The 26,500-nt window shown below is 36.9% G+C and overlaps 1 protein-coding gene across 2 annotated transcripts in view; it reads right to left on the reverse strand.

Annotated features, from left to right (window-relative positions):
• Positions 1-2,290: 2,290 nt before the first annotated feature.
• Positions 2,291-26,500, reverse strand: part of LOC106952373 (replication protein A 70 kDa DNA-binding subunit-like) — a 28,043-nt gene continuing 3,833 nt past the window's right edge. The window contains exons 7-17 of one of the 2 annotated variants that reach the window (XM_015040442.1): positions 24,219-24,346; positions 24,103-24,173; positions 22,105-22,207; positions 21,941-22,009; positions 17,568-17,760; positions 14,625-14,761; positions 13,982-14,130; positions 9,860-9,989; positions 2,949-3,125; positions 2,695-2,802; positions 2,291-2,491 (exon numbers count right to left, since the gene is read on the reverse strand). In XM_015040442.1, the coding sequence (XP_014895928.1) occupies positions 2,306-2,491; positions 2,695-2,802; positions 2,949-3,125; positions 9,860-9,989; positions 13,982-14,130; positions 14,625-14,761; positions 17,568-17,760; positions 21,941-22,009; positions 22,105-22,207; positions 24,103-24,173; positions 24,219-24,346 (1,451 nt within the window). In that variant the 3' untranslated portion in view covers positions 2,291-2,305. Of the gene's footprint in view, positions 2,492-2,694; positions 2,803-2,948; positions 3,126-9,859; positions 9,990-13,981; positions 14,131-14,624; positions 14,762-17,567; positions 17,761-21,940; positions 22,010-22,104; positions 22,208-24,102; positions 24,347-26,500 lie in introns of both variants that reach the window. The other variant, XM_015040441.1, reaches the window with a different exon arrangement.

Here is a 26,500-nt window from a genome sequence, read left to right on the forward strand (position 1 = left end):
AAAACACTTTTCATTACATGCACAGTGTGTTGCAACACACTGTAAATAACAGTGCAGCGTACCCTCAAAGTAACAATTTTAACCCAGCCTACGTTGTGCATTAAAAGTTTTCGTGATGAAAACAAAAAAAGAAAAAGGTTAATGCTGACTCACTCTGATATGCACACTGTTCACCTGAGGAGAGCTGAGAAAGGTGGCTGACTGACCACTGACACAATGAACAGGGGCAACACAGCTACTGGCTCTACTAAATACTTTATGACAGAAAATATTCACAATTTGAATTGTTTTTTTGTAGTCATGAATAAAATCTGCCAGCTAAAATGCTGTTTTATTAGTATTTGTTTTATGCATCTGTTCTGAACACTTATATCCACTTTGTGTAACAATTTTATACTTCTTCATTTAACTTCAGACAGTTAGAGAAAGGTTTAAAATTTAAACTTTAATCTGAAGGCGTATTGTTTTTTTTTTTTCTCTTTGTCTTGGGCGTGGGAGGTTGGTGCTTTAGACACAAATCTCTCCCACTGAGAATATTTTATTTTTGTAGCAATTTGGTCTTTAGAGGCTGCACTGGCAATTTTTCAGTCACTGGCAGGCATTTCTTCTTATTTTATGAACTAAAGGATTGGATTAAAATTGCACAGGATTGCTTGAAGGGTTTCGTAAGGTCAAGACACAGATCCTTCAGAGATAAATCTGAATCTCAACTGCTTCTCCCAGTACACGCCCTTAGTGGCAATTTGGCCTTTGAATAATTAGGCTAATTAGCCTTAGACAGACAATAGCTAAATGCTAATTTGTGCCTAATTAAGAGAAATGAATCCACAGCTGTATTTGTTTTCTGCAATCCAAAGTGCACTGGCTACAAAACAACCCCCCTGTCGCTCTGTAACTAATTGAGATGATTCTGAGTTTATGCTGTGTGACTGACAGTGCTTTGTGATTACTTCGTGTTTGTGCATCTTGTTTGGTGGTTTCACAAGCTTAAGACTGCAGTTCAGTAAAAAACAAAAGATAATGACTTCTGTTTTACAAACGCGTAGTAGACATGCAACTCCTTTTGTAGTTTTATGGCAAACAATAACACCACAGATGCAACAGTTGCAGTGTTTAGGCTACTTAAAAATTAGGCCTTACAGTTTACCATCATTAAAGAGATATATTTAATTCTGTAATTTCTTACTTTTTCGCTCAACACAATGAGTTACACAGCTTTCTTTATTGGCTATAAGAAATCCACCTAAAAACTTCCGCACCGAAGAGCTGTTATTGCTAGAGTTAAGTAGCTGCTACATTTATAGAAAAAAATCAATGTCAGCCATTCATGGATAAAGCAGCCAAGCAGAAAATTGGCCAATTCTGTTCACCTGTGAAACAGCTAGTCTATCCATTAGTCCTGGGGAATGCTTAACACAATATCAAAGTTTATAAGTTTGACTTTGTTTTATAAAACAGCCTCATTTGGGATCGCTATGGTATCGACACTAGGTCAGTTTTAGCAAGACAACCAACTAATCCACAAAAAATAAAAACTTCACTTGAAAAAAACAACAAAAAGGTGATGGGGTCAGGCGAACAGAGCAGCTTGGAAACATTTCTAGATCTGTACTGTATGTGTTGTTTCAATTATTTTAATATCAACAGCATTTTGGTTATTTAAAAACAAAAACAGCTTACTCAGCATTGCACCATAGAATCCCAATGAAAAGTTTGCTTATTAGTTCAATCCACATGTTTCAATACTTTACTTCTAATATCAATGACAATAGCCCAAAATTGTGTTTTTCTGAAAATGTTAAAGTTATAAAAGTCTAAGAAAGGGATCATCAATGCAGAATGTCGTATAGCTTACACAATCACAGCGAGGACTGCTGAGTCGACAGCTGACCAGACAACAGTCACGGACAGCCTCCCACAAGGAGAGGAGGGAGAAGAAGCTCTTTGTTCATTGAGTTTATATACAAGCAGCTTACATGGAAGAAAATTTGTTATGAAAAAGAACTAGTCCGTTGTAAAATTTGCATTTCATTGAAATTTTGATTAAATTTGTAATGAAATTTTAATCAAAATTGAATTCCAGGGTTCTTTGGGTCCAACTTTAGGTTTGTACAATCAATAATCGTTCCTATCTGTTGCCGTTAGTGGGCAGTGCTTTATCAAATCCAATACATCAATCTTTATCCAATAAAGCTATGAGTTCCAACTTCTGAATTGAATGACTAAAACAAATGTACTTTTCAACAGTTTTCTATTTGTTTGAGGTGCACTTTTCTCAAAATTATGATGAACGAGACATGAGCTGCTAATCATACAAAGCAGTATTTTGTAGTCTTATGTCTTGGAAACAAGTGAATCCTTTGCACCATAAACTTTTATACTTTTTCTGTTTATTGTTACTTACATTATATGTCTCCAGCTTGACTCGGTTCTTAAAGATGTGGGTAGAGAAGTTGGCTTTCTGGAAGACTTCATCAAACCCTTCCTCGTCCTTGGAAATACACACACACACACACGCACACACACACACACACACACACACACACACACAAATATTCAGAGGTAAACAAAAAGTTTGGTGGAAACTCTAAAAGGAAGCAGTCCGTTATAGTTAGATCTCCTGGGCGAAATTGTTAAGAAGAACTGTCTGTGGCAGTTTCTCCTTTTGTGTGTATGTGTGTGTCAGAGTCTCACTGTTTCTCTGAGCTGTCCCAACTCTTCTGCCTTGCGACCCAGCAGGACCTCAGCTGTCTCCTGGAAGCATGTCACCCACTGGTTATCCCCGAAGTCTGCCAAGTTAGCCTGAGAGTCAAGACAGCGAGAGATGATGGGTAGGGGAAAACATTACTTCTGTTTGTCTGACTGTGTATTTGTGTCATCACTGAGAATAATCACTGCATGTTTGACAAGCATTAATGTTGTTTGTCCCATATGTGCATCATACTCACTGAAAGTAGGAGTCTATATTTGAAGTTGGGGAACTCTCTGTTACACTTCTCGCAGCGGTAAAAACCATTCTGTTGATCTATGACCTTCTTGTTGCAGTCTGAAGACGGACAGGCTTGATACAAACAATTTTCTTTACGCATGTAAACTATAGTTGCCACGCAGCTAAAATAGTCTGCCTGAAAGACAAAAACGACAGAAAAAGAGGCTAAATCTAAATATTGAAAAGAGTCTGAGCAGTAAAAACAGACAGTAGTTTGGTTGCAGATGTATAGAAGAATAATTTTCCAGACCAAACAAGTCTTCGGGTTTAAGTTACTCTGCATCAATAACAACCCAACATAAAGAAGCAGCATTCAGTTTTCTTCCACAAAACTTGGCAAATGTCTATTTACTGTAACACCTCAAGCATATTTGATTATATTTTAAAGGTTTTACCCAAATACCGTAAAAAGATGATTGTTTATCATCAGTCAAATGTAGCCTGGACAAATTTTAAGAACTTTAAATGCCAAATTTATAAATAATAAAAAAAAGACCCTGAACAGCAGGAATTACATCTACAATTTAACTTACCAGAGAATAAATGCTGTCCTTTGTTTGGTACCAAAAAAAGTGCTTAAATCACAAAAAGCAAGACTAGAGAAAAGAAACCCTGGTAATTAGTAAGAAAGTCAGAGTGTTGGAGCATTTATTTTCCCTATTTATGTCTTGCTGGATGCCGACAGTGCTGGCAGATGTTAAAACATGGAACTATCTGTAGTAGTCCATGTGACTGGCTTATAATTAAGTTGTTTCATTAAAATTTCAGAGCACACCCATCTGATTTCTACTTAAGAGGCTTAGACTTCAAGAAAACTTTGATATTAAGTTTGTATGTTTTTGGTTGCAGCTTCAGTGATGGGGGGGGGGAATATAAGCTGCATAAATTAAATCACACACCATATTTAAGACATGGGGAAGCTTCCTGTCACCGACTGCATCAGTAAGGTCTATAAGAAGCACATAATCGCACTCAAAATGTAGAGAACTAATAATCTTAATATGCTGTACATTATCACATATATTTTTTGACTTGGTTTAAGTTTAACTGTATGCATATTGATTGTTGTAGTAACAGAAAAGAATCCCTCTAGGTCTGATGGTTTTTAACATCACAACTAGAGGTTTGACATTTTGAAAAATGACAGACCCATTTACATAAATGCTACTCTTTAGTTACATTTTCCTTAGTTTATTAGCATAATGCTCCTCTTTTGCTGTTGCTCATTTGATCCCAAGAAAAGCCAAGTTTACGTGATTGCAAAAAGGGAAGCAAAAAAATATGACCTGTGTCTTAAAAATGTGTTATTAGTGCATTTATAAAAACAGCTTTTTTACATCTACACAGCAACAACTTACATGAGCCACTGACACCCAACACATTTAAATATCAAAAATATTTCAAGACTGCGATGAGGGTGGAAATAAATGCAATCCTTCTGTTTAACCTGCTCCTAGGTCATGTCATATGGATTTTTCAAACTTAAAAGCACATGTTTACGTGTGCTAGAAGAGAAAGTGCATTTGCCAAGACGGAATCAAACTTTTCAAAGTGAAAGGTGTTCAATGAATAGAGCGGAAGAAGATATCTCATCAAAGTGTTTGTTATGTAGGAGGCAACATCTTGTGAGATGAAAGGGATGCCAGGTGGCGAAGGCCTCAAGAACACAGTGAGTAATCACTAGTCCACAGCAGAGTCAAAAATCACAGAACAGTAGTGGGGTATGACGTCAGCTTCTGCGGTTTGGACTTCTTTGCAGTCAGAACACGCAAAAAGATGAGTGGAAAAGTAACTATCTTATCCAGTTTGTGATCAGAAATAGTCATGACCTTCAATCCATTTGACACGATTGGACGTCAGGAACTACATTTGATCAAAATGGCATCAGAAAGGCCAGGATTGATGTGTCAAATCAACCCAAATAACTAGTTAAATCTAGAAAGATTGAAAGAAAACCAATTCAAATGAATAAACATAATGTAAGGAACCATAATTCCTAACAAAATAATGATAATAGAACAATTTCTCACCAATTAGACTTAAAAACAACATATCAAATAACAAAGTGAAAATTTATTCTATCTTTGAAATCTGGTGAATATTATTTGTATATATATTGTCAGATTTTTAATCAGTAGATCAACTGTGAAGAAATCTTGTCTGAAGTTATGCATTGTGTCAACCTTTCAATTTTGAAATAAAAGCAGTAAGACTTGATTATGAACTGTGGACATTTTTTTAAATGTAGAGGGTTTAAAAGAGCCCTGTGTAATTACTTTATGGTATAAAGTGTTATAATTGCAAATGTGTGAATCAATATTGAATGAAGATAATAAATTACAAATTTTACACAATGTGTGTGACTATTTTATAGTAAATGTGATTTTAGAAGCAGCATTTAAAGGTGCTGCATTTTACACACCTTTGGCCATGTCATTTAAATATCTGAAGTCAATTACTTTGATTGGTGAGCAAATATTTTATCAAATGTTCTGGCGACCGGTCCAGGGGGCACCCAGTTTCTTGCCCAATGACCCCTGGACACGGCACCAGCAACCCTGAGACCTGGCAAGGAAAAAGCATGAACAGGCAATGGTTGAATTATTTTTTTCTGTTTTATATTATGGAAAAGTTAACACTCTGAAATCAAACGAAATGTTTCCTGGTGTTCAAAAACCCTTCTCATCCAGACTTGAAAAATGGAAAAACCTAATTCCATACATTTTAAGAGAGTAAAAACCTTGAAATAAAGACAAAAAGCCAAAGGGCTCCTTAAGTTCAAACAGCGACAGAGTACATCGCAAAGGGTGCAAAAGGGCATAATTAAGAAAATCCAAATTGAAATTACATCCGAGTTGGCATTGAATATCTAATTGGTGCCAAAAATTCAGCCCAACTGGTGCATGCAGGCTGTTTACACATCTCTATTTGACTTCCAGAAAATCTTGGAACAGCTCACAAAGAGCAGGAGGAGTTTGAGAAATCTTTGCATAATCGATGCAAGACGAGATGAATTTCTCCCTCTCTAATGCGAAAGCTGTGCTAATACATACAGACACACAAGCAAACTGACAAGTATACATGACTATAATGCAAGGTTATATGCAAACAACCAAATATTTACATGTGCAATGCAGACATAGTGACGCTAAACTTCCTTCTGTTACAAAATCAAATTAAAGTGTGCACAGTCAAACAAAATCAAATTAAAATGCAACGATGCAGCTGTAATTTAAACAGATATTAGCACCTTAGGCGGCAGAACTCACACTGCTAAAATCAACAGCTAAAAAGGAAAGAAATGTCAATTCTGAGGGGAAAAGGCTATTGCTCTCATCCTGTAGAGAAGCATGCCATTCCATTTCCAAAAAAAAAAAAAAAAAAAAAAAAAAAAAACACACACACAGCAGATGAACAATGTCTCACTGCAAGAGGCAGCCCTCGAATGCACCTACATGCAAGCGTACAGGAATTTAAAATACTCATGGAAAATGTGATCCACATGCACGTATAGGAAACCAGAAAGAATTGATTTTTTCCAACAATACACCAGAGGGCATTTCTTCTCTAGAACAGACTTTAAACAAGATCCAGGAATTACAGCTAGAATATAAAACGCACACTAAACAACAAGCAGCAGCTAGAGCTGGGCCAGACTCATTACTAATGTTGGCCTAAATGAGTCTATCAAAGACTCTTTCTAGGATGTGGGCCAAAATCACACACATACTGAGAAACGCTGTTCCTCTGCTCTGCAAAGCATGATTCCTGCAAAGTGTTTTGTAAAAGCATCGGATGTGAAAAGGCCATTGTGTTTCCTGCATCCCTCATGAGGGGGCTAATGCTGTGCTGCGTCCCCTCGACCGCTACACTTACTGTCACTCAGACTTTGAGCCCTCTGACACTTTTCCCCCTCTGGCCAATACTGACTCACAGTTTCATAATCTGTCCACCCATCCATCGACTCAGCGTCCATGCCACCGAGCAAGGACCCTTCAGAAACACTTAGTAAGAGGCTTTTTTTTTTTAATTAATTAGCAGAATTTCCCCCTTTAGCAACATCCCCACTCCTCATCAACACCACACTCCTACGCTCCCATAAGCATGCCTGCCTCGTCACATTTTAAAAGCAAACTGGAAGGATAAAGAAGTGGGGAGGCGATGTGGAAGGCAGTAGGTGGGTGGATGAGACAGAAGTGAGGGCTTGCCGCGTCTTCCTTATGATGGCAGAGTTAATGTGGACGTAAAGGACAGCAGGACCTTGACCAGGGGTTATTTCATCAATAGCAAAACATGATAAATGAATCCCACAATATTTCATAATTAAAGACTCCTGCTGAGGTCCTTTCTTTTCTTGCTGTATTCATTTACAAAGCCTTATAACAACATTTATACCCCTGGCACATTTTGAATGTTGCATTATAATTACAAACTTTAAATGGGGGCATTATGTAAAATCAACTTTTTTGAGCTTTACATTATGTTATGCAAATCTCCCGTGGCAACCACCCAGAGATGCCTAAACACTTGCTCATTCAAAGCGCCGCCAACTCCACAAAGCATCTCTCCTCCAGCCTCCCCTACACAGCTCCTGCAGACTATCGGCAGCAGCAGTTAAGGCCTAGTCAAACTGTGCACCTACTGAGCTCATCGTAGGATCTACTGCGCTCTGAAAAACATTTTTTATAACTGGAGGTAACATAAATACCTGATTGTGCAATAAAATGCCACTATGTGTGAGGAAAATACATAAAAATGCCCCCTTAATTTATTCCACTGTGATTTTATGTCAAATACCAACTTAAGTAAAGCATAACTGAAGTGGAAAGAAAAAAATGACAGGATTTAAAATGTTTCAAAAAGGTTAAGAAAAGAAGGAAGCATTCCAGAAAAGGAAGGAGAATACATGGGAAAAAATAAGAATGATAACAAGTGTCTATATGTGTATTTTATCTTTTCATATTTACCCAGAAAAGAGGAATAGTGAAATCAAATCCTATAACTTTCCAATCTGTATAGAGACCCCAACAAACACACAAGCTGACTTAACTCCTTATTTAGCTGATGTCTGAGTCCAAATGATTGGACGAGACTCACATGCATGTTACATGTTTTTGATTTTATTTGTAAAAAAATACAAATAACAATGCATCATTCTCTGACTACTAAATGTGTAAAAGTGAAAAGGAGTAATAGTCTTGCAATGCTTCGTATGGAGAGAAAAACTTTTGGGGAAAGTCTTTTAATATCACCACTAGTAGCGTGTAGACGAAACCACTCAGAGATACGCAAACACAAACTGGATGTACGCGACTGACACACATTCTGCAATGTGAAAGTAGTTTTCATTCTTATCACACCAAATCCCAGTGTCACCTTCTGGCACCTAAATGTAATTAAAATTTACACGTGGAAGGGCAACCAAGTGAAAATCCACTTCACATAATTGATGTGGTTGCACATGACAAATTTAATGCTCATCCCAAAATCCCAAACACACACGCATATCTACATTAATTAGAAATGGATTGAACACTTATATCCCACACAACCGTCCTTCCCCAACATGCTCCTATCCACACACACACACACACACACACACACACACACACACACACACACACACACACAGATAGATAGATTCTAACACACTATCCAAATTATCCACCCCCAAAGATGGAGGAAACAGGTAGTATGCTAATTTAGATTGCTGCAAATTAGAAATATTCCATAGCTTTAACCAAAGCTGTAGCCTCAGAGTGTGTGATGAGAAGCCTTGTCCTCGCTTTTCAGTTCAATTACAGAAACAGCTGGGGGTGCCCAGAGCTGAGAGAGAGCACAAGAGGAAAGAGGCCAAGACAAAAGAGGTAAAAATGAGAATTTCTCACTTTTAAACTCACCGTCCTGCACTGGAAAGTAAAACATTTCCAGTCGGCATCAAATTCTCAAGCTTTACTTCACCTCTCGCTTTAAGCCACCCTTGTTTTTTTTCCCGTCATCTCTACCATCTTGATCTCTTATATTCTTCAAAACAGATTCCTCTGTGTTGTGAAGTTAAAGTGGCAGTGCTTAAGTTTTTTTCTTTTTTTGCAATCGAGTCGCTAGTCCACATTTTTATTCTATGCCTCTTTCCATTCTGGTAATATTATGCTCCTTAGGCTTCCTCTAGCACATAATTAGAAATTTCCATTAGAAATGACATTGATCTTCAAGCTACCCATAAGCAGCTTCCAATTAAATGCAAGGAAAGAGGAAAAATAATCTGAGATAAACTGAATTAATTAGATGGAAAGTTTAGCGAGCGCCAAATACCCCTTAGATGGACTCCAATTCTGGTTGAAACCAAGATAATTTTGCTCCGTTTCATTTCCTAAAATGGCAGATGGTTCACTTTAAGATCCACTCCACACAATTCCAATAGTACGTTCTTCCACAGTATAGCTATTTGTGATGTGTTAATCCTTATTCAGTTAAAACAAATTGATAAACAAATTGTAGCTGTAAAGATTGGAAGACAAACAGGAGTGTAAACATTGTTTTTAAATGTAAAGGTTTTAAAATTGTTTTGTGTTTCCAATTCTGAAACTTAGAAAGACTTTGACAGGCATGTAAGAAAATGTAGCTTCAATATGTAGACATTTTGTGAATTACAATGTTGCTCCACGATTCCAAGACAAACAAAACCCACTGATAGTTTTGATGCACTTCACTGGAGCAGGTGAGTTTGGATCAGTTGGGTTTGAAGGCGTCTCTCTAGATTCTGCTTTCATAAGAAATATGAAAGCAACAAGCAGACTGGTGTAGGGAACCCTAACATAAATGACCCTTCAGTAAATAAGAAGCTGCCATGTTTGCCTGTGTAGACTGTACCTTTTCTCCGTGTCCCATGTTTTCATTCTTAACATCGCTCAGCGTTTTCCAGTTCATCTTCGATCCAACACCGACTGACACGGTTTCTGTTAGCGACTGGCTGTCAACTGCATAACCTTCCCGGTCATACCTACAGAGGGAGCACAGAAAAACATAAAACAGACAGAAGTAATCGTGTGTAAATGTGGCACAGAAAGAAAACCTGATCATTTAAATGTATGGATTCTAATAACTTATTATAACGACTCCACAACATAACATTGCAATGATTTACAAAAACAACAACAGGTTGCAAAACTTTGAATTTGTTGTACATTTTCTTCACATATAGTTAGAATCCCACAAAGGCTCAAATTTAAACGTACATTCATACACTGGCAAAGAAACAATCCACCAACAACTGGGGGCTCTACAATGTGTTAACTTGACAAGGCTAAGGTCTATCAACATGTATTAAGGGATCATGATTGACTACTGATGGAAGTTTATTTCAATTACTGCACAATAAAAAAATGGTCACACCAAACAATTTTGTTAACTGCAAGTTTTCAGTTGTTTAACTGCTTTGCAAACATAAAAAACCCCCAAACAATCTCCTTCAGATGAAAGAAAGTAAGAAGGTGAAGCTGCTGGAACACTGATGTCCTCTGTCATCATTGAGGCCAGTTTCTTTTCTTCCATATTCATCATGTTCAACTATGACTGAAACTTGCACACAAACACAAGCCACATCTCTGGAGAAAGGCTTTATTCATAGACAAAACTAAATTAAGGTGTTTGGCCAAAAGCAAGAAGGGTGATTGGATGATTAAGTGAGGCTATTAAATCCAAAAGCATTCATCAACTGTCAAGCAAGGTGACTGCAGCGCCATGCATGAGTTAGACAGAATAATGAAGGAGAACCAACTCCAAATTGTTGAGTTTCCCACAACTCAGAAACTAGATTGAAACTTGGACATAACTGGTTGTCCAACTGAGCTGTTCATCGTTATACAAATCATGTAGTCCGAGTCCAATCTGCTAAAGGGTGTTTACTCTATATTAGTGGAAATTTGTGTACTAATTTGAGCTTAAGTATAAATATAACTCTGTCCCAATATGGACTAGAGAAAATCCATAATAAAATCAAAAAGATTTTCGATTTTAAAAATCTTTGGAGCGCTATGCTGCATCATTGTTCCACCCAGAAAAAAACAGTAGTTGAAATAAATCAATAAATGGTCCAAACTAATGACATTCATGCTAATGAGTGTTAAATGGTACTGTAGATGAGTCTCATGTGCTTTAACTAGTCATAATAAACTGATTCTCCTCAAAGTTTTGCATTTGAATAACAGTGTAACAAACAAACATCAGTTGTGAACACTGGATGCGATTTAAAAAGAAGAAAGCTGCTAAAAGTTACTCGTTTGTCAGCAGTAGTAGAACTAGAAAGTCTCTTGTTCCCATATCTTATTGGCCACCAGATGATTACTTTGATTCTTTCTGACACAGATTTCTAACATCCACAGATGTATCGTTTCGTATTATTTTTATACATTATAACGCTTGTTTTTTATTCTGGGAATGCTCTGTATCTTTTAATTTCTCTTCCCTTTCATTAATCTACCAAAAACCTTCTTTCAGCAGTGATTTATTCCTCTGTGTTCAGGTTGAGTAGGCCAATAAAAGCATACTTGAGATTAAATCAGTTTTCTTCATTTATGAAACCAAGCCCTATCCTAATAATAAAAAGTAGCTGCTCATTGCAACACAAAAATAAAGTAAAATACATGCTCTCTTTGAAAAAGCTAAATGAAAACGCAGCAAACATTTTACCTCCTGAAAATAAACTTCCTGCTGCCAGCAAAAATGCAGAAAGGAGAACCAAACGACAGTGCAGATCGGCGGGAAACGTCAGCGATTAGAGAAGAATGGAGGCAGTGAAGACAGGAAGAAAGTCCCATTCAGACTTTTGAGCATCAGCATTAGTTACGTATGTCACGTAAAGGTTGTGAAAAATAAAATTGCTGGATGAATAAAACCTAAACTGGAACTACAAAAGGACCAAATGCTTCCGTCAAGTAACAAACAAAAGCCTTTGTTAGCCTGTTTTCTAACTTTAAAGCTGCTTGATGGCTCACTGTTGCTTTTAAGAGAAACTCATGCATTCTTTCACACACACAGGAAAAAAAATCCAAAATGCAATTTTTTTTCCCCCTGTGGCCAGAATTAGGAACAGTCTTAATAAGTGAATGAGTCATAACTCAAAATCCCTCCACAGGAGCTGCTAATAGGAATCCAGTTTGATCCTGCTCAACGAGCTTTAGAGAACAGGCGGCAGCAGTTCAGAGCTGGAATCCAGGAATAAATATCCGCTTCTGGTATTCCATCAATCCAATGTTGACTAGAAACCCGCTGAGACTCGGGCGGCACAAATCAACGGTCTCATGACACTAATCGGGGCTTTTCCACCTCTGTTTGCTTATTATGGTGTGCGTATTACAAATAGTTCTAGGTTTGGCTATAATATCCTATTTTTTAGGATATGCTGACCACACAGCAAAATTATAAATTAGTATAGTCTTTAAAAAGTTTTCAAACCCCTTTAAGTTTTTCAGTTTGTAAAGTTACAAACATGGGATTTTAGATTACAGGCCAACACAAAATAGCAAAGTGGAAGGAAAATGATACTCAGTTTTGTACATATAAAAAGTTTGGAGTGCTTTTGCATTCAGCCCCCAAAAACCCAGTGCAACGAGTTATCAAGACACCTAAACAGAGCCACCAAGTGTCTGTAGTACAAACACAGAATAACTAGTAGGGCTGCAGGTAATCATATTAGTAATTGAGTATGCCATTGAATATCAAGTCATTTGATTTAAAAAAAAATATATATTCTTGAGATTTTTCATTTAACAACTTAAGGTTATTATGTACAATATTTGCGTTGCATGAAAAATGCAAATAATTGAATTTATTTTTAAATAAATGACAAAATTATTTCATTTATTTTGTCATTTAAACAATTTTAAAATGCCAAAAAAATTTAGATGCTTTTTAGCATTCCTTTAGTTTATGCTTGACCCTTTGTACCAAAAGATGCATCTGCAGCTAAAATACTTCTTCAGACATCAACATGTGCATGTTCTTTCGGTAAGTACTGTCTTCTTTGAGGGCGTAAGGCGTTTGTTAAAAAATGGTAGAGAAGTAAAACTGTCATGACAACCAAGGAGCACACCAGAAAGGTCAGGCAGAAAGTTGCAGAAAAGTTTAAAGCAGGGTTGGGTAATAAATGATGATCCAGGGAGGACTGTTCAATAAATTATCTGCTAATGGCAAACGTGTGACACCAGTGCAAACTGACGAGGACGTGGCTGTCAAAACTGTCAGAAAAACTGTCAAGAGGCTCTTGGTAATTCTGAAGGCACTGCAGGCATCCACAGCGCAGGTGGGAAAATCTGCAGACAGGAAATGTATGCAAAATGCTCTGCAGCAGAAAAATACAACTGTGCATGACCCTGACCACACCATCTGCATCAGTGAAATGTGGCAGTGACTATATTAACTCAAACTCATCATTTGAGTTGATAGGAAGATGGAGATTAAATGCAAAACAAACTAATGAGAGACTATACAAGACTTGAAGCAGGGTCAAAGGTTCCCATTCTAGAATCACAATGACCCTAAATGTGAACGGTACAGTTCAAGTTCAGACCTACATCAAAATGAGAATTTGTGGCAAGGCTTGCCATTCAATATGGGGAGGGATTCAATGTCTACATGTGCAAGTCTGTTGGGTGAAATACTTTCTAAGATTTTCAACCAGGACTGTGTAGAGAAGTGGCTCTACAAATTATTAATTCAAAGAGCTAAATCCAAAAAATGACAAACAAAGAATAATTTTTAAAACTTGTGTTACTTATGTGTTGGTCAAGGGCGCAAATCCCACTGAAGGTTGAGGTTTTACCGTGGCAAAATGTGTGAGATTTCAAAAATGATTAAGAGTTTTGTAGAAAGATATTTCTTTCTTGTCTTGAGCAGAATCAGTGACAGAGTCTTAGAAAATCTGTAATTTGTGGACATATTTCTGTATGTGATTATCAGCTTGTGTGATTGTCAGTGTACATCAGCGCGACTCACCAGGCCCTGAGTATGAAGGCTTTGGGTAAATCTGGGTTCACCATGATTGTAGAACTGAACAAAGCTGAGAGAGATATGCCTCGAAAATCAGACAAGCGAGCTCCTTTGATAGCAACAACAGGCTGTCCGGAGTCGTCAAACTTTTCCGCCTGGAGAAGAAACAGAAAAAGACGTCATAGACTGATATAGTGGACAGAATGGGAGACAGAAAGAGAGAGAGGTCTTACATGTTAATCTCTGGCTCCAACTTTTAGCCACTGGAATATCAGCTAAAGTTTACTTTAATAATTAGGCAAACTACAAGTTCATTTTAAACTCATTTCCAGAGTTTGGTAAAGAGGACGGATTAGCTTGGGCTGATCAAATGAGCTTGGAGAAGGATGGTGCCATTTTAGCCCCATGTGTCAAATCAGAGTGTCTGGTCCAACACAGCACTGAAGGTCACAAGAGTGATTTAAACGATCCAACAGCCCAGAAAAGCAAATCAAAGTGCTCTGTATGCAAGACCACCCACACATCACAGATGCATAAATGCATGGGCTCCTTCAAAAACCCAGTTAATTACAGTTGGCTCAATGTGTTTTTATGATGCATTATAAATCCAGTCATGGATGCATACAGGGAGGGAGATTATAGCTCTTACCTCTTCTCCCCACAGTGTGACTGTCACCACTTTGCCAGTGGTGTCTATTAGGCTGATGGCCCTCTTGGAGACTTCCCTGCTGGTCTTAGTGGTGATACGGGATACATCCTCTGCACTGTTGCACACTCCAATTATATCTAAAGGCACACAATCAAATCTCTCCTGACATATAGTTTACAAAGACAGGAAAGCAAACACTGTTCCGGTGAGAAGTTTACATATCAGCAGGAAAGCTGTAATATGTAACTTTTATAAAAATAAAAAAAAAAATTAAAAAAAAAAATCGTAATTTTTTTTACACATTTGTTGAAAACATCACTATATTGTAACATTATGAGAGACAGATAATCTGTTAAAAAAAAGAAAAAAAAAAGAAATCAGTTCCCCTGTGTTTTCCCAGAGCCAACTAGAAACAACCAATCAGAGCAAGGGGGAGGGTCTTAACGCTGTCAATCATGCGACGCTACGGGGTCCAGAACAAAACCACTTTTACATCACCATGGACTGAGAAAGGTTTCAAAAACTTCAACTGATTACAAGACGACAAATTAAGTTTGCAGATGTCATGCTAAGAAAACAAAGGCTCTAAAATCAGTGCCAGATTCTATGAAGGAGATGGCAGCATCATGCTGAGGGTCTGTTTTGGTGCAATTGATCTTAATTTATTGCACAAGGTTGATGGAACAATGAAGGAAAAGAGCTGACCTCAAAACTCTCAAATTTCAGCACAAATTAACAGATAAAATCAGGGTGTTTCTGCAGGACAACTATAAACAAGACGAACAATTTTATTTTTGTTTAAAAATCAAAAAAGTTTAACCAAACTGTTCGAAAGAATAGCTAATAGGCAAAAATGTATGTAATCTTCATGCTGATGATCTGCACTGAATGTAAACTTCTCAACAAAAATAGAGGAAACATGTAAGGAATGTTTCTGATCTTTCTAATTAGTGTTGGTGTAAATTGGGTTGTACTCTAGCCTGACTTTATGCAGAAAAGATCAAGCTTTGGCAAATCCATCAAATATCAGGAGAATTAATAATAACATCACAACAGGCTAGCTAACTCTTGCTCCTTACTCAGAAATCACAACAAACTAACTCATTTCTTATTCATGTTTCCCATCACGTTCAAGGCTTTAACACTTCATTCAGGATTACACAACTGAAGAGCAGAGACTGCAGAAGACATGGCTCTACAATGCACAACAGCATAATTCAAATGAATTGGTGAAGAGCTCATCATAAATCAAAGAGGAATCTTACAAGGTGGCTTAAAATAAAAGGAGACAAATATTAATGTGCAGTTCCTACACAAGTAGTCTTTTCTCAGATTTTTTATTTATTTACCTAAAGCTTAATCAATCATAAACACAGTCCTCTAAAGTCTTACTTTAAACATATTTATGTATAAAATTCCTTCCTTATTTTTTTAGGAAAAACCTGTTTCTTAATAACTGTCATAATTAGCATAAATTAAATTAAACCATATTGCATTTCCCTCTTTCTTGAACTTTTTCTGACACACCGGACCTATGCATGTAGGACTATCAGTCCTACATGCATAGTAATAAAAATATCTCTGCCTCCATTTGTATGCAATATGATACAAACAAGAATGTAAAAGAAACAAAGCCCTTCGGTACGAGTGTCCAAAATCTCAACCAGCCTTACGGATTTGTGATAGCCAACTGTCTGCCACGGCTGGTCCCCATACATTAAATAAGCAGCCAATATCCTAAAACCGGCTTTGCAAATCACCCTTTTCTTCATTCTGCACTTTCTGTTAACCTTTATCTAAATTCTTGCCCACTCCTTCATCCCTTGCGTTTGCTCTCTGTCAGTGTTCTCTCAGACTCGCTTAATTCCATTATGATTGAAACGATGTCATCCACCTATGAACTCCATTATCACAACAGGAACAGGCTGACAGTTCTCATTACTATGTTATAATCCCATATTTAACAAAGGGATAGAGTGGGAAGGATCAGTGAGGGGAAACAGGAGAGACGACAGATTAGGATGTGGAGCACTGGCCGTACATAAACAGTGCAAACATGTTTCTTTACCTTAACTACTCAGTGAGTCTCTAAGATGTGAACTGATATGATGTGATGGCATTCACTACTTTGCCTTTGCAATTATGTGGTCGTCTTGTTATTCTAGTAAGTGGCAAATTCTGCATGCAATTCTGTCAAACATGAATCTAAGGCAGATGTTCTTGATTATCATGATAACACATAATGGTTGGTACTAATGTCAATATCAATTTAAAAGAACTTCATCTGTCAAAGACATGGGAAGAAAAAATAAAAGTAATATTTTCCCACTGAGACCGTATCTCCTGTGTTAAATGTTGCTACTTTAGTCATTGCCAAATGCAAAAGGGAACAGTGCAAGTAGTCCTTACATGTCGGTAGGGAAATGATGCACAGTTTATATTTATTTTTTTACTTCAGAGAAATGTCAAACTTTGTTTAAATGGTGTGAGTTAAACATTCAGTCTTTCAAATGATCCGATGGGTGGGACCAAGAGAGGCGATCTGCGTTACCGTGGGAAACTTACATAAAATCTGATTGGTTAGTCATTGTTCCATTAAAAGTTAAACTCATGAAATAAAGTTTTGTCAACGCAAATATTTTGTCAACTATAAGTAGAACGGCTGAAAAAAAATAGTGAAAAAATAATCAGACATGAAACTTGGAATGAAGGAACATAAATTAAAAAAAACTTAATTAACTTTGCATTTATCCTTAATTCTCCTGTTAGAGCATTAAAGATCACTAATAGGGTTATGATAGCAGACAATAACTAATATTCATCATCAAAATACTTTGAAAAAACCTTTTAACACTTAATTTTAACATGGTTGCTTGATGTTGTATTTATTAAAAATGAAGAGGAAATATTTTTTAGGCTGAATTTATAAGCAGTGTTCCTTACCAACGATGGAGTCTTTGTCTCGGTTTTCCAGCTCTCCAATGGGCACAAAGTCACACTGCATTACTGGGACATCCTGACTGTCCGTACAAGGTACGATGGATGAATGAGCGTGGAGGGTCATCTCGTAGTCGTTCTTCAGTGTCGTATACTGTTTGTTGGCTACCTTCAGAGTCGCCTTCGAGATGTAGTACACCTGGAGAAAAGAAACGGGTCAGCAAAATGCACCAACATTATAAAATTAGATTTAATTAAACACATTGAGGAAACGATGAAGAGACTGACAGATCAACCCGCAAAGGAAATTTACTCTACAAAAACAGCCTCTGTTCAAGCAAAACTTCCTCATAAGAATGGAAAACCCTTCGGGTCAAACTGAGGCCCAGTGTCCCCATCAGCCCCATCACTTCTCTAATTCACCAGAAAATAAGCAGCAGTTGAGAGTGACTCTGCTTAACAGCATAATTTAAACTCAATCTGCTAGGCACTCTTCTTCATTTACACTCTCAAGGCTCCAATATCCCACCTCTCTCTCTGCCTCTGGGTTTGTTTCTCTGAATCTTTCCTTTCCTTCGCTCCTTCCTGCCTTTCCTTCCGTTTTCATTTAGCTCACACAGAGGAGCAGGAAACTTCTGTAAGTAGTATTATGACTGCTTCAAGCCTCTCACACACTCCAGCTTGGTCTGTCAACACTTGGAACATGAAGAACATAAAGACCACTCATTTATTTGGAGGGCAGAGGGCACAAATTGGATCTAGGTCTAAGTTAAGGAATCACTGTTGGAGGCTGATGCCAGAGTTAATTCGACAATCAAAATATTGACCAGGGTTAATTGATGAATTTGGTGGGCAAGTGCCATAAATCATGCTGGTAATCCCACACATCTACAGCAATGCAAACAGCATTAGTGTTTGCAGTATGGGGACAGAACATTTCCAAGCGTCATGCTCTTATGTTTTTTGGCCCATGGTAGCCAAAACTGGCAGTTTAAACTTTATATAGGTGCAGATGAGATAGAATATCATTGAAAAGTAAATTTACTTTAGTAACAAAGAAATTCATACACCATTTAATTACAGTTATATTATTTCAGTTCTTAATTTAATCTAAGTTTTCGTAAGTATTGCTTCCACCTTTAAAAAAAAAAAAACAAAGTAAAAAAACAAATCAGGTTTGTTTTTTCCATTAACTGGGTTTCTTACTGTTGATGGACTGCAGTGTCCTGGGATAAACTAAACACACTGGACCAACAACAACAGATCACTGCAAATTATCAACGACTGTGGAAACTTCCCATAGGAACTTTTAATTTCCCTTCTGACTCTGGGATCTTGATTTCCAACTAAAATGCATGAATTTGTTGCTCTGAAGACCTGTAACAATTCTTTTAGTCCATTTCCTCAAATCTTTTAATAGGCTTGGGTGCACAATCTTCACATCATTTGGGTGTAAAGGTTTGTAATACAACTTTTTGCTTTTGAATTCAATTTCATAAGTCAAATCAACCATGATATTCTAATTTTTTTCCAAGATGCACTTGTAATACTATTAAATTTTTTTTCCATGCCACTAAAGAACAGCCAAGTATATTAAAAATATGTCAACGTTATCTTAAAACTGTTTCTATTAATACGAAACACCACAAATGTGCTATATAATTTTCAAGTCATGTTGCAGCAGCCTGTAACTACAATGCAATGAAAGGTCACCATTTCCTACATGGTGGATTTTAATTGGTTATTTCAGTTGCTCTAATGTGGCATAATGGCTGGTGATTTTTTTTAAATGGGCTACTGACAGACACTACAAGCAGCTTTTAGTATAGGAAGATGATCAGTCTGAGTCCATCTGTAACACAAGGTGAAACAGAAAAGTCAAACAAAGCTTAATGTGGAACTGAGGTTTCCTCTTAAGGTTGCCGTTACCCGTTTCTTATGAATGATAGGATAACCTTTAATGAATTTTTGACATAAATGTAGTCAGTTCAGAGGGCAGTAAGAGTTATGTAACAGAAAGTGGCGGTAGAAAACATAATTTTTTTCTATAGGACAATAAATGCCAATGTTTACTGTTGCAAGGTCATGAACCAACATCCTCTGGCTTAGGTTTCTGCAAACATTTTTTATAGACCTCAGGGTCTATAAAAGCAAATGCTTTGTCAGTAAAAAAAAATAGTTATTGTTTTGATTCCCCAACTATGCACTTGAAAAGAAGAGAGGCTTGTAGTGCAATGAGACTGTTTGTAGTTACAGACACTTCTGACTGAGTTACTTTTGGGATGGCATTTTTAGCTATTTAAAAAAAATGATGCCATGTAGTGCTTTCTCCCTGTCCATCAAAATGACGAATAAGGTCATAAAAATTCAGAGATTTTTGGGAGGAGATCTCCTAGTACTCAGTCCCTCAGCAGCGAGGGTGTCTGAATGATCACAGACACACAGTTTGATAGTGTATGTTGTTGGGGTCAGCACTGATGCTGACATTCTCCGAGGGGAGCTGTATTTGATGGATATCATCATTCGTGTACGTACAAGGGGAAAAAAAAAAGCAAAACCTTATAGCAGCCAAGAAAAGATTAAAAGTTTGTTAATAATGCAAATCCAAATAGATACAGGGTCAACGGGAGATCTTAGCTTGGCATTATTTGATTAAATAAAACATTCCTGTAGACCTTCTGCTTGTTCTCATACAGATTTATCTTTCCTTCAGAAATAATTTTGGCTATAAAAAAGTGTCTAATGTATTCAGGTGCTGTTTTGACCAGCTTAGTGCTTCAACTTCTTATTGATATTCAAAATGTAAAGCACAAAACACTGCAGGATGAGTGGTATATTAGAGCAGATTGAAGTCAGCACAGCAACAGTCAGACAAGCCAACAACAGAACTGGCACAAAAATGTAATTGCTGTGAACTGGAGGGCCAATCTCAAATGGAAAATAAAATTAGCATAAATCAGTCAAAAGCAGAGTAGCTTGCCCTTTTGCACATTGACGAGCAAGGTGAAATGCACACAGTATCTCCAAATATAAATGACTTTCAATTTATATTCCAGCTGCTAATAGCAGAAAGTAGAGCTAAACAATGTATCTATCTGTAATTGTCACAATATCTTTGTGTCCATTCTGAAAATCTCAAAGGATGATTTGAACATAATATTGTGTAGGTCATTGTATTTTCAAGGACGTGCAGTGATGCTCTGAATACAAATAGTATAATATAAGATCAGATAATCTAAAGGGGAAAAAAGGAGTGAGGGGCACATAAAGGTTTCCATTACAATTCACAAACACAAAATGCTTAGATTTATAAAAAGTGGAGGAAAATTTGTGATGATGGCTTTAACAATAATAAATATAGTCAGTATCAACCAGAATTTCTGCTTTTCCCTTAATTAATATAAAAATTTGACTCATTAGTCCAGGTGACTGATGCAGACACAGTTTAAAAAGCATTTTTGGTAACATTTTTACTCATACTGGGCCTTTCAAAATACACAGACAAATTAAAATGAAAAATGAAAATCATAAGCTATCCATATTTTAACAAGCAAGATGTTTTAAATGAGAATAAAAAAACAAACAATATCAGGACAACGTTAATAGAAAATTATCAACCTCAAACTTTATCAGTCTTTTGTTCAATTTTAAACCTTCAAAATAAAAATCCAGTAGAATTGATCCACTGGATCATTGTCAGATGATATAGCTGCTCAGGTAAAATGGGAGCTTTACCATTACATAGAAATCACTAATTTGCAAGTATTACATATTCAGAAATCTTAGACAGAAACAATCTTAATCCTAATTATTTGACAAAATAAATTACAGAAGAGAAAATATATTACCATTGAAGCTTGCTGACTTTTTATATTCAAAAGGGCTTCCTGAAAATGCATTAAAGCTGTAAAAATACCTGGAATATTTAGTGAATCCAGGATTTTTATTGTCTGTTCCTGAAACAGGTGTTACAAGTCATTTAAATCACAGCAGTGCATCGCAGCACATCTATGCCAATCCTCTCATCTGCATGCTCTGCCACCACAGTACCCACTGTGCATCCTTACAAACTGAAACAGCAAGACTAGCAGTCATTTCTAAAAAAAAAAAAAACATTTCTATTGAAGGTTTTTTTATATTGCAGTCAGCAAGTCACCTTATATTACCTAAAAAACTTATCCTATGAATAGATTTAAAATGGCAGTGATTCACTGATGACAAAGATTTCAATCAATCTAAAAGCAAATAACTATGTGGAAGTATGGGTTTGAATAGTTCTGGCAACTCATGAACCAGTAAGGAGCAAAACACTCAAAATATTATATTTTTATATAACAAAAAGCTCTTATTATGTAAAGGATTCTTATGAATGTCCTCACCTTGCCTTGCTCCAACAGAGCAAAAAACTTGTCCACTTCATTGTTGAAGGCTGTGATCCTGATTTCACCCTGTTGACCAGCAAGGCATATTGCATGGATAAAGCAAAAACACCACCATGTGTGACATGCACAATACAAACAAACGTTAGCACATCTCTACTCACACTCTCATCCACGACCTCAAAGGAGAAGAGCTTGCCCTCCCCTCTGGAGTTACTCCAGTTGCGGATATTGGATTTGTTTGTGACTCTGGCTCTGATAGTCCACCTAGAGGCAAATGGTACAAAAGCTGATCAGTTTGTAGGCAGCAGATGCTAATAGAGGGTGAGGTGTAGGCGGTTTTTGTTGAAGAACTTCCTCAAAATGGATCCATAAAGCCACTTTCAAAACATATCCACATGATTATTTACTAACACCGAACCACTTTAACATTTTGTACCATTCCTTAAACAAAAAACAAAAGAATCGTAATAGAGACATTTGACCATTTCTGTTTGCACAATTTCTCAGACTGTCTTAGAAGTTTGCCTGGTTCAGCACACTTGACTAAAATGAATGATTCATTATAAAGCCCGACCAAACTTGATGTTATATTCAACAGTTAATTTAGTAATTTATTCAGCTGTATAAGGCCAAAAGCCCGTCTAAACATGAGAGACACTGGTCCTTAAAGTCTGAGTCTACAATCACTGCCCATGATGATCCAGAGTCTCAGGCTCTCTTCCTTCAAATGTTTCCTATAATATTCAGATCTGGTGAGATGACCATGTTAATTTTGTGTCTGGTGAACAGATCACTGTCCGGCTGAATGACACCATGAGAGAGAAAGGGAGACTGCTATAAGTGTTCTTCATTTTAGTTTATGGCTCCAATGGTGATTATTACACCATTCATCTGTATGCGGAAATTTCCCAATTATAAAAACAAAATTTGCAGGAATTGATTTTATAATATGCAATACCCATAATCCACAAGTGAATTTCAGGCCCTGCATATCATTAAACAATTCAAAGAAATTGGGAATGAAAGCTTTTAAAGTTTCAAGAAAGGAAAATTAACTTTCTCCTCAAAGTTCAAACTTGGTACGTCTACAAACAACTGAATGCATTTATAAATATATGCATTTAAAAAAATATAGTTCTTATTCTTGCTTAAGCAAGAATAAGAACACAATGTAACTTATGCAAATAAACCCCCAATTATGAGGATGATCCAGAGAGAGCACGATATGGAGAGGACCGCCACACCCGGGTTTACGACAGCCAGAAGTCAAAGTAGATGGCCAAAAGAAGTATAACTGCAATATGTCCAACTCAGGCAAAAATGTTTAACTTTTTTTCCACTCAAGCCTTCCTGCATGAAGCACAACTGCTGACACCATCTGTTTCACTCACCATGGGTCCTTCTCAACATCAAAGCAAGAACAGTCATCAGTTTATTACAACACCTACAGGCACATTATCTTGTAGCTTGCAATTTCACACACATTTATGTTATCAGAGCACAAACATGGAGAGTTAAAAATGTACCTTTGCTCTAATCTGGACAACCGTTCTGAAACAGAAACAACTGCACTAAATGCCAAAAACAAATGTTTAACAAAAAGATTTTAAAAAAGAAGTGAAATTAAACACTCTGAGGAGAAAATATAAGAGTGAAGGAAAAGGGACACAGACAAGGTTGGCCAAATCCCCAAAGGGCCAAATAACAGAATCAAAACCTCAGCAGCAGCCCATAAAGACCCAGCAGTACCTGCCTTTAAAAAAACAGAATCCATTTCTGAGGCAAGATCAGTCATTTTATTTCATTTCCATGCAAATGGATTGAAATACATGCACACGCTCAAGTCCACACAGCCACTCACATTTGTATAAAAATAATAAAAAAGAAATGCTTACACATGCATGCACCGACACACGTTTTCAAAAATGCCCTACAGTGTTTCAGAGAAATGGCAGCAAAAACGAACCAGCCACAAAATCAGAGAACATACTGTGGCTGATTGCTGAGCAATGATGAAAATGATCCAAGAGTGAAACAACAAATGAATACAGTTTGATATGAAAATAGGAGGAAGTACAGTATTTTTCAACAGTGTAATACATAGTTTAAACAACAAACAAATATATGGAAAACGAGGTCAAAGCGGCAGGTAGACTTACTTGTTGTTGTACGGGTTGAGGGTAGCGATAGGCATCACTTTTGGGACAGAACCTGGTGAACTGGTGGACGCCTTCATAGGTGACCCTTTCGTGGGAGAGGTCATCATTGTTGAAGCCTTCATGGGTGACCCTTTCATGGGAGAGGTCATCATTGGTGAAGCCTTCATGGGTGACCCTTTCATGGGAGAGGTCATCATTGGTGAAGCCTTCACAGGAGCTTTTCCAGTGAAACCTTTTCCCCGTCCTTAGTAGGTAAAAAAAAAAAAAAAAAAAAAAAAAAATGGTCAGGGGAAAACGAAGCCAGACAAGCATTTGATTTGAAATGTGAATTTAACTAAAAGAAGCACAATTTATATTAGCTGTCTGAATTACGTAGGCCAAAACATATTCATCTGCTAAATTATTAAAACCTGGACTGCGTCCTCATAAACTAAACACTGACATTCCTTACACTTGCAGTCAGGTTGAAGATAAAATAATTTATATGCTTCTAGTTAAGAACAGGTAATTAAATAGCTACATTTCAGCTGAATCTAAAATTGTAGAGACAGAAAAAAACATACAAAAGTATGTGCCAATCTCTGTTCAACTATGATGTAAATAAATCATAAAAGAGTAAAGATGAAATTAGTTTGAAGAACTGCTGAGCTCTTTTCTTCTGTTCCTTTGAACAGATGAAATGCCAGAAGACAGTTTGGTCCATCCCACAATCTCATATGGCGTCATCTCACCTCCTACAATAAAGCAGCATCAGCCCAATCAGAATGATTCAAACCAAACAGTTAGCTGTTGTCAGCATACTTTTGATGCAATGCTTTGGTTTTGTTGGTATTTGAGATCTACCATAACAGCATTTTGGTGAATGGACTGTTTGGGACAAAACAAAAGCAGACCCCACTCCTCTGGTGTACAAAACAAACGGAAAGGGTTTTTAATAGTGATATATTATGACCAATCACGGGGAGGAGCTCAGACTCGACACACTCAGACAATCACTGACACCCTCTAATCAACCGGTTAAACATCAAAAAGCTGGCTGTTCATTGTGCAAATCTAAATATACAAGTAGAAAGTTGAGTGGAAGGAAAAACTAGGGAAAAAAATGTACTCCAGGAACTTGCAAGCAACTTGAGATCATGTGGGAGGCTGCAGCAGTTTCCACAGGTGAGCCATATTATCTTCTCTCCTGGTTTTGGTCCACTTTGTCAAGTCCAAAGTCACCACAGGTGTTTATGCTTCTCTTTGATAAACTTTATGGATAAGTTTATTTCATATTCCCAGCAATGCCTGGCAAATGCCCACATTGCAAACAGAGCCCTCAACCTTACCTAAACACCACAGAGAGAAACAAAACCCAACAAAAGTGACTTAGGCTTAGCCCCTCTATCGAGTTAAAGGTTTATCACTGTGGCATAGCAAGAACAGTACCAATTACATATGTCAAGCAGACTTGAATTAAACATCTTATTTATTGGTCTAATAATTATTAATAAATTAAGAATTTATTCATCACATTTTCTGAAAACTGAATACAGTAATCATGAAAATTACGAGCTACAGATGCTTGAAATTAATTACTACTTGTAATTATTGTTTCTCATGATTTTTCAGTTTAACCACATGATCCTTTACAAGCAACAGAAGCTGTCAGACATGTGAGAAAAAGACATTTGAAGACAAAGAATAGTTAGTGATGAATATTCAATAACTTTTCTTTTCCTGACCTGGTCCAGACCTCTTTTTAAAATTTAAATAAAATGTGCTGAGCCATTTGAAAGTCGGCCTATTTCAAGCGAGAGCTACGGATGAATATTTAAATGGAGGCACAGATGTGTTTGTAACTACCGTTTCGTGACCTTTGACTTTACAGTCGCTGCCAGTAAAAGTCATTGTTGAATATTGATATCGTGGCTCAGGATTTGATAAAACACAAAGGCATTTCAAATAAATTAGCATTCATAAACTTTAAAGTACACAAAATGAGAAATGTATTTAGCAGGGAAGCTGTGGAGACTTTAAAACCAGGTGGTATGATATGTTCACAATGATCGAAAGGGTTAAAACAGACTAATTTCATCTGTGAAATTTATTTGTTAAAATAAAGATTCAAAATATTCCGATTTTTATTATATGTACATATAGTACATACACAATACCCCTCTTTAAACATGGCATGTATAAACACAACATAAATGCTGCTGATGCTGATGAATAGACAGAAGTGTGGAGTTAAGATGACATATCCCCCTTCCCTTTAAAGAAAAAAATACATCTTTTGTTAGATTCATTTCTATTTTGCTATTCATCAATAGCCGGTCACAGCAGCTTTCAGTTAATTTCTTAATTCATAATTTCCTCACTCTGGGGAAGCTGAGATGTGCATTTCATCTGACTGCAC

The sequence above is a fragment of the Poecilia latipinna genome, unplaced genomic scaffold (assembly GCF_001443285.1).
Source record: "Poecilia latipinna isolate Pla-1442-1.1 unplaced genomic scaffold, P_latipinna-1.0 Scaffold510, whole genome shotgun sequence".
NCBI classification, from domain to species: Eukaryota; Metazoa; Chordata; class Actinopteri; order Cyprinodontiformes; family Poeciliidae; genus Poecilia; species Poecilia latipinna.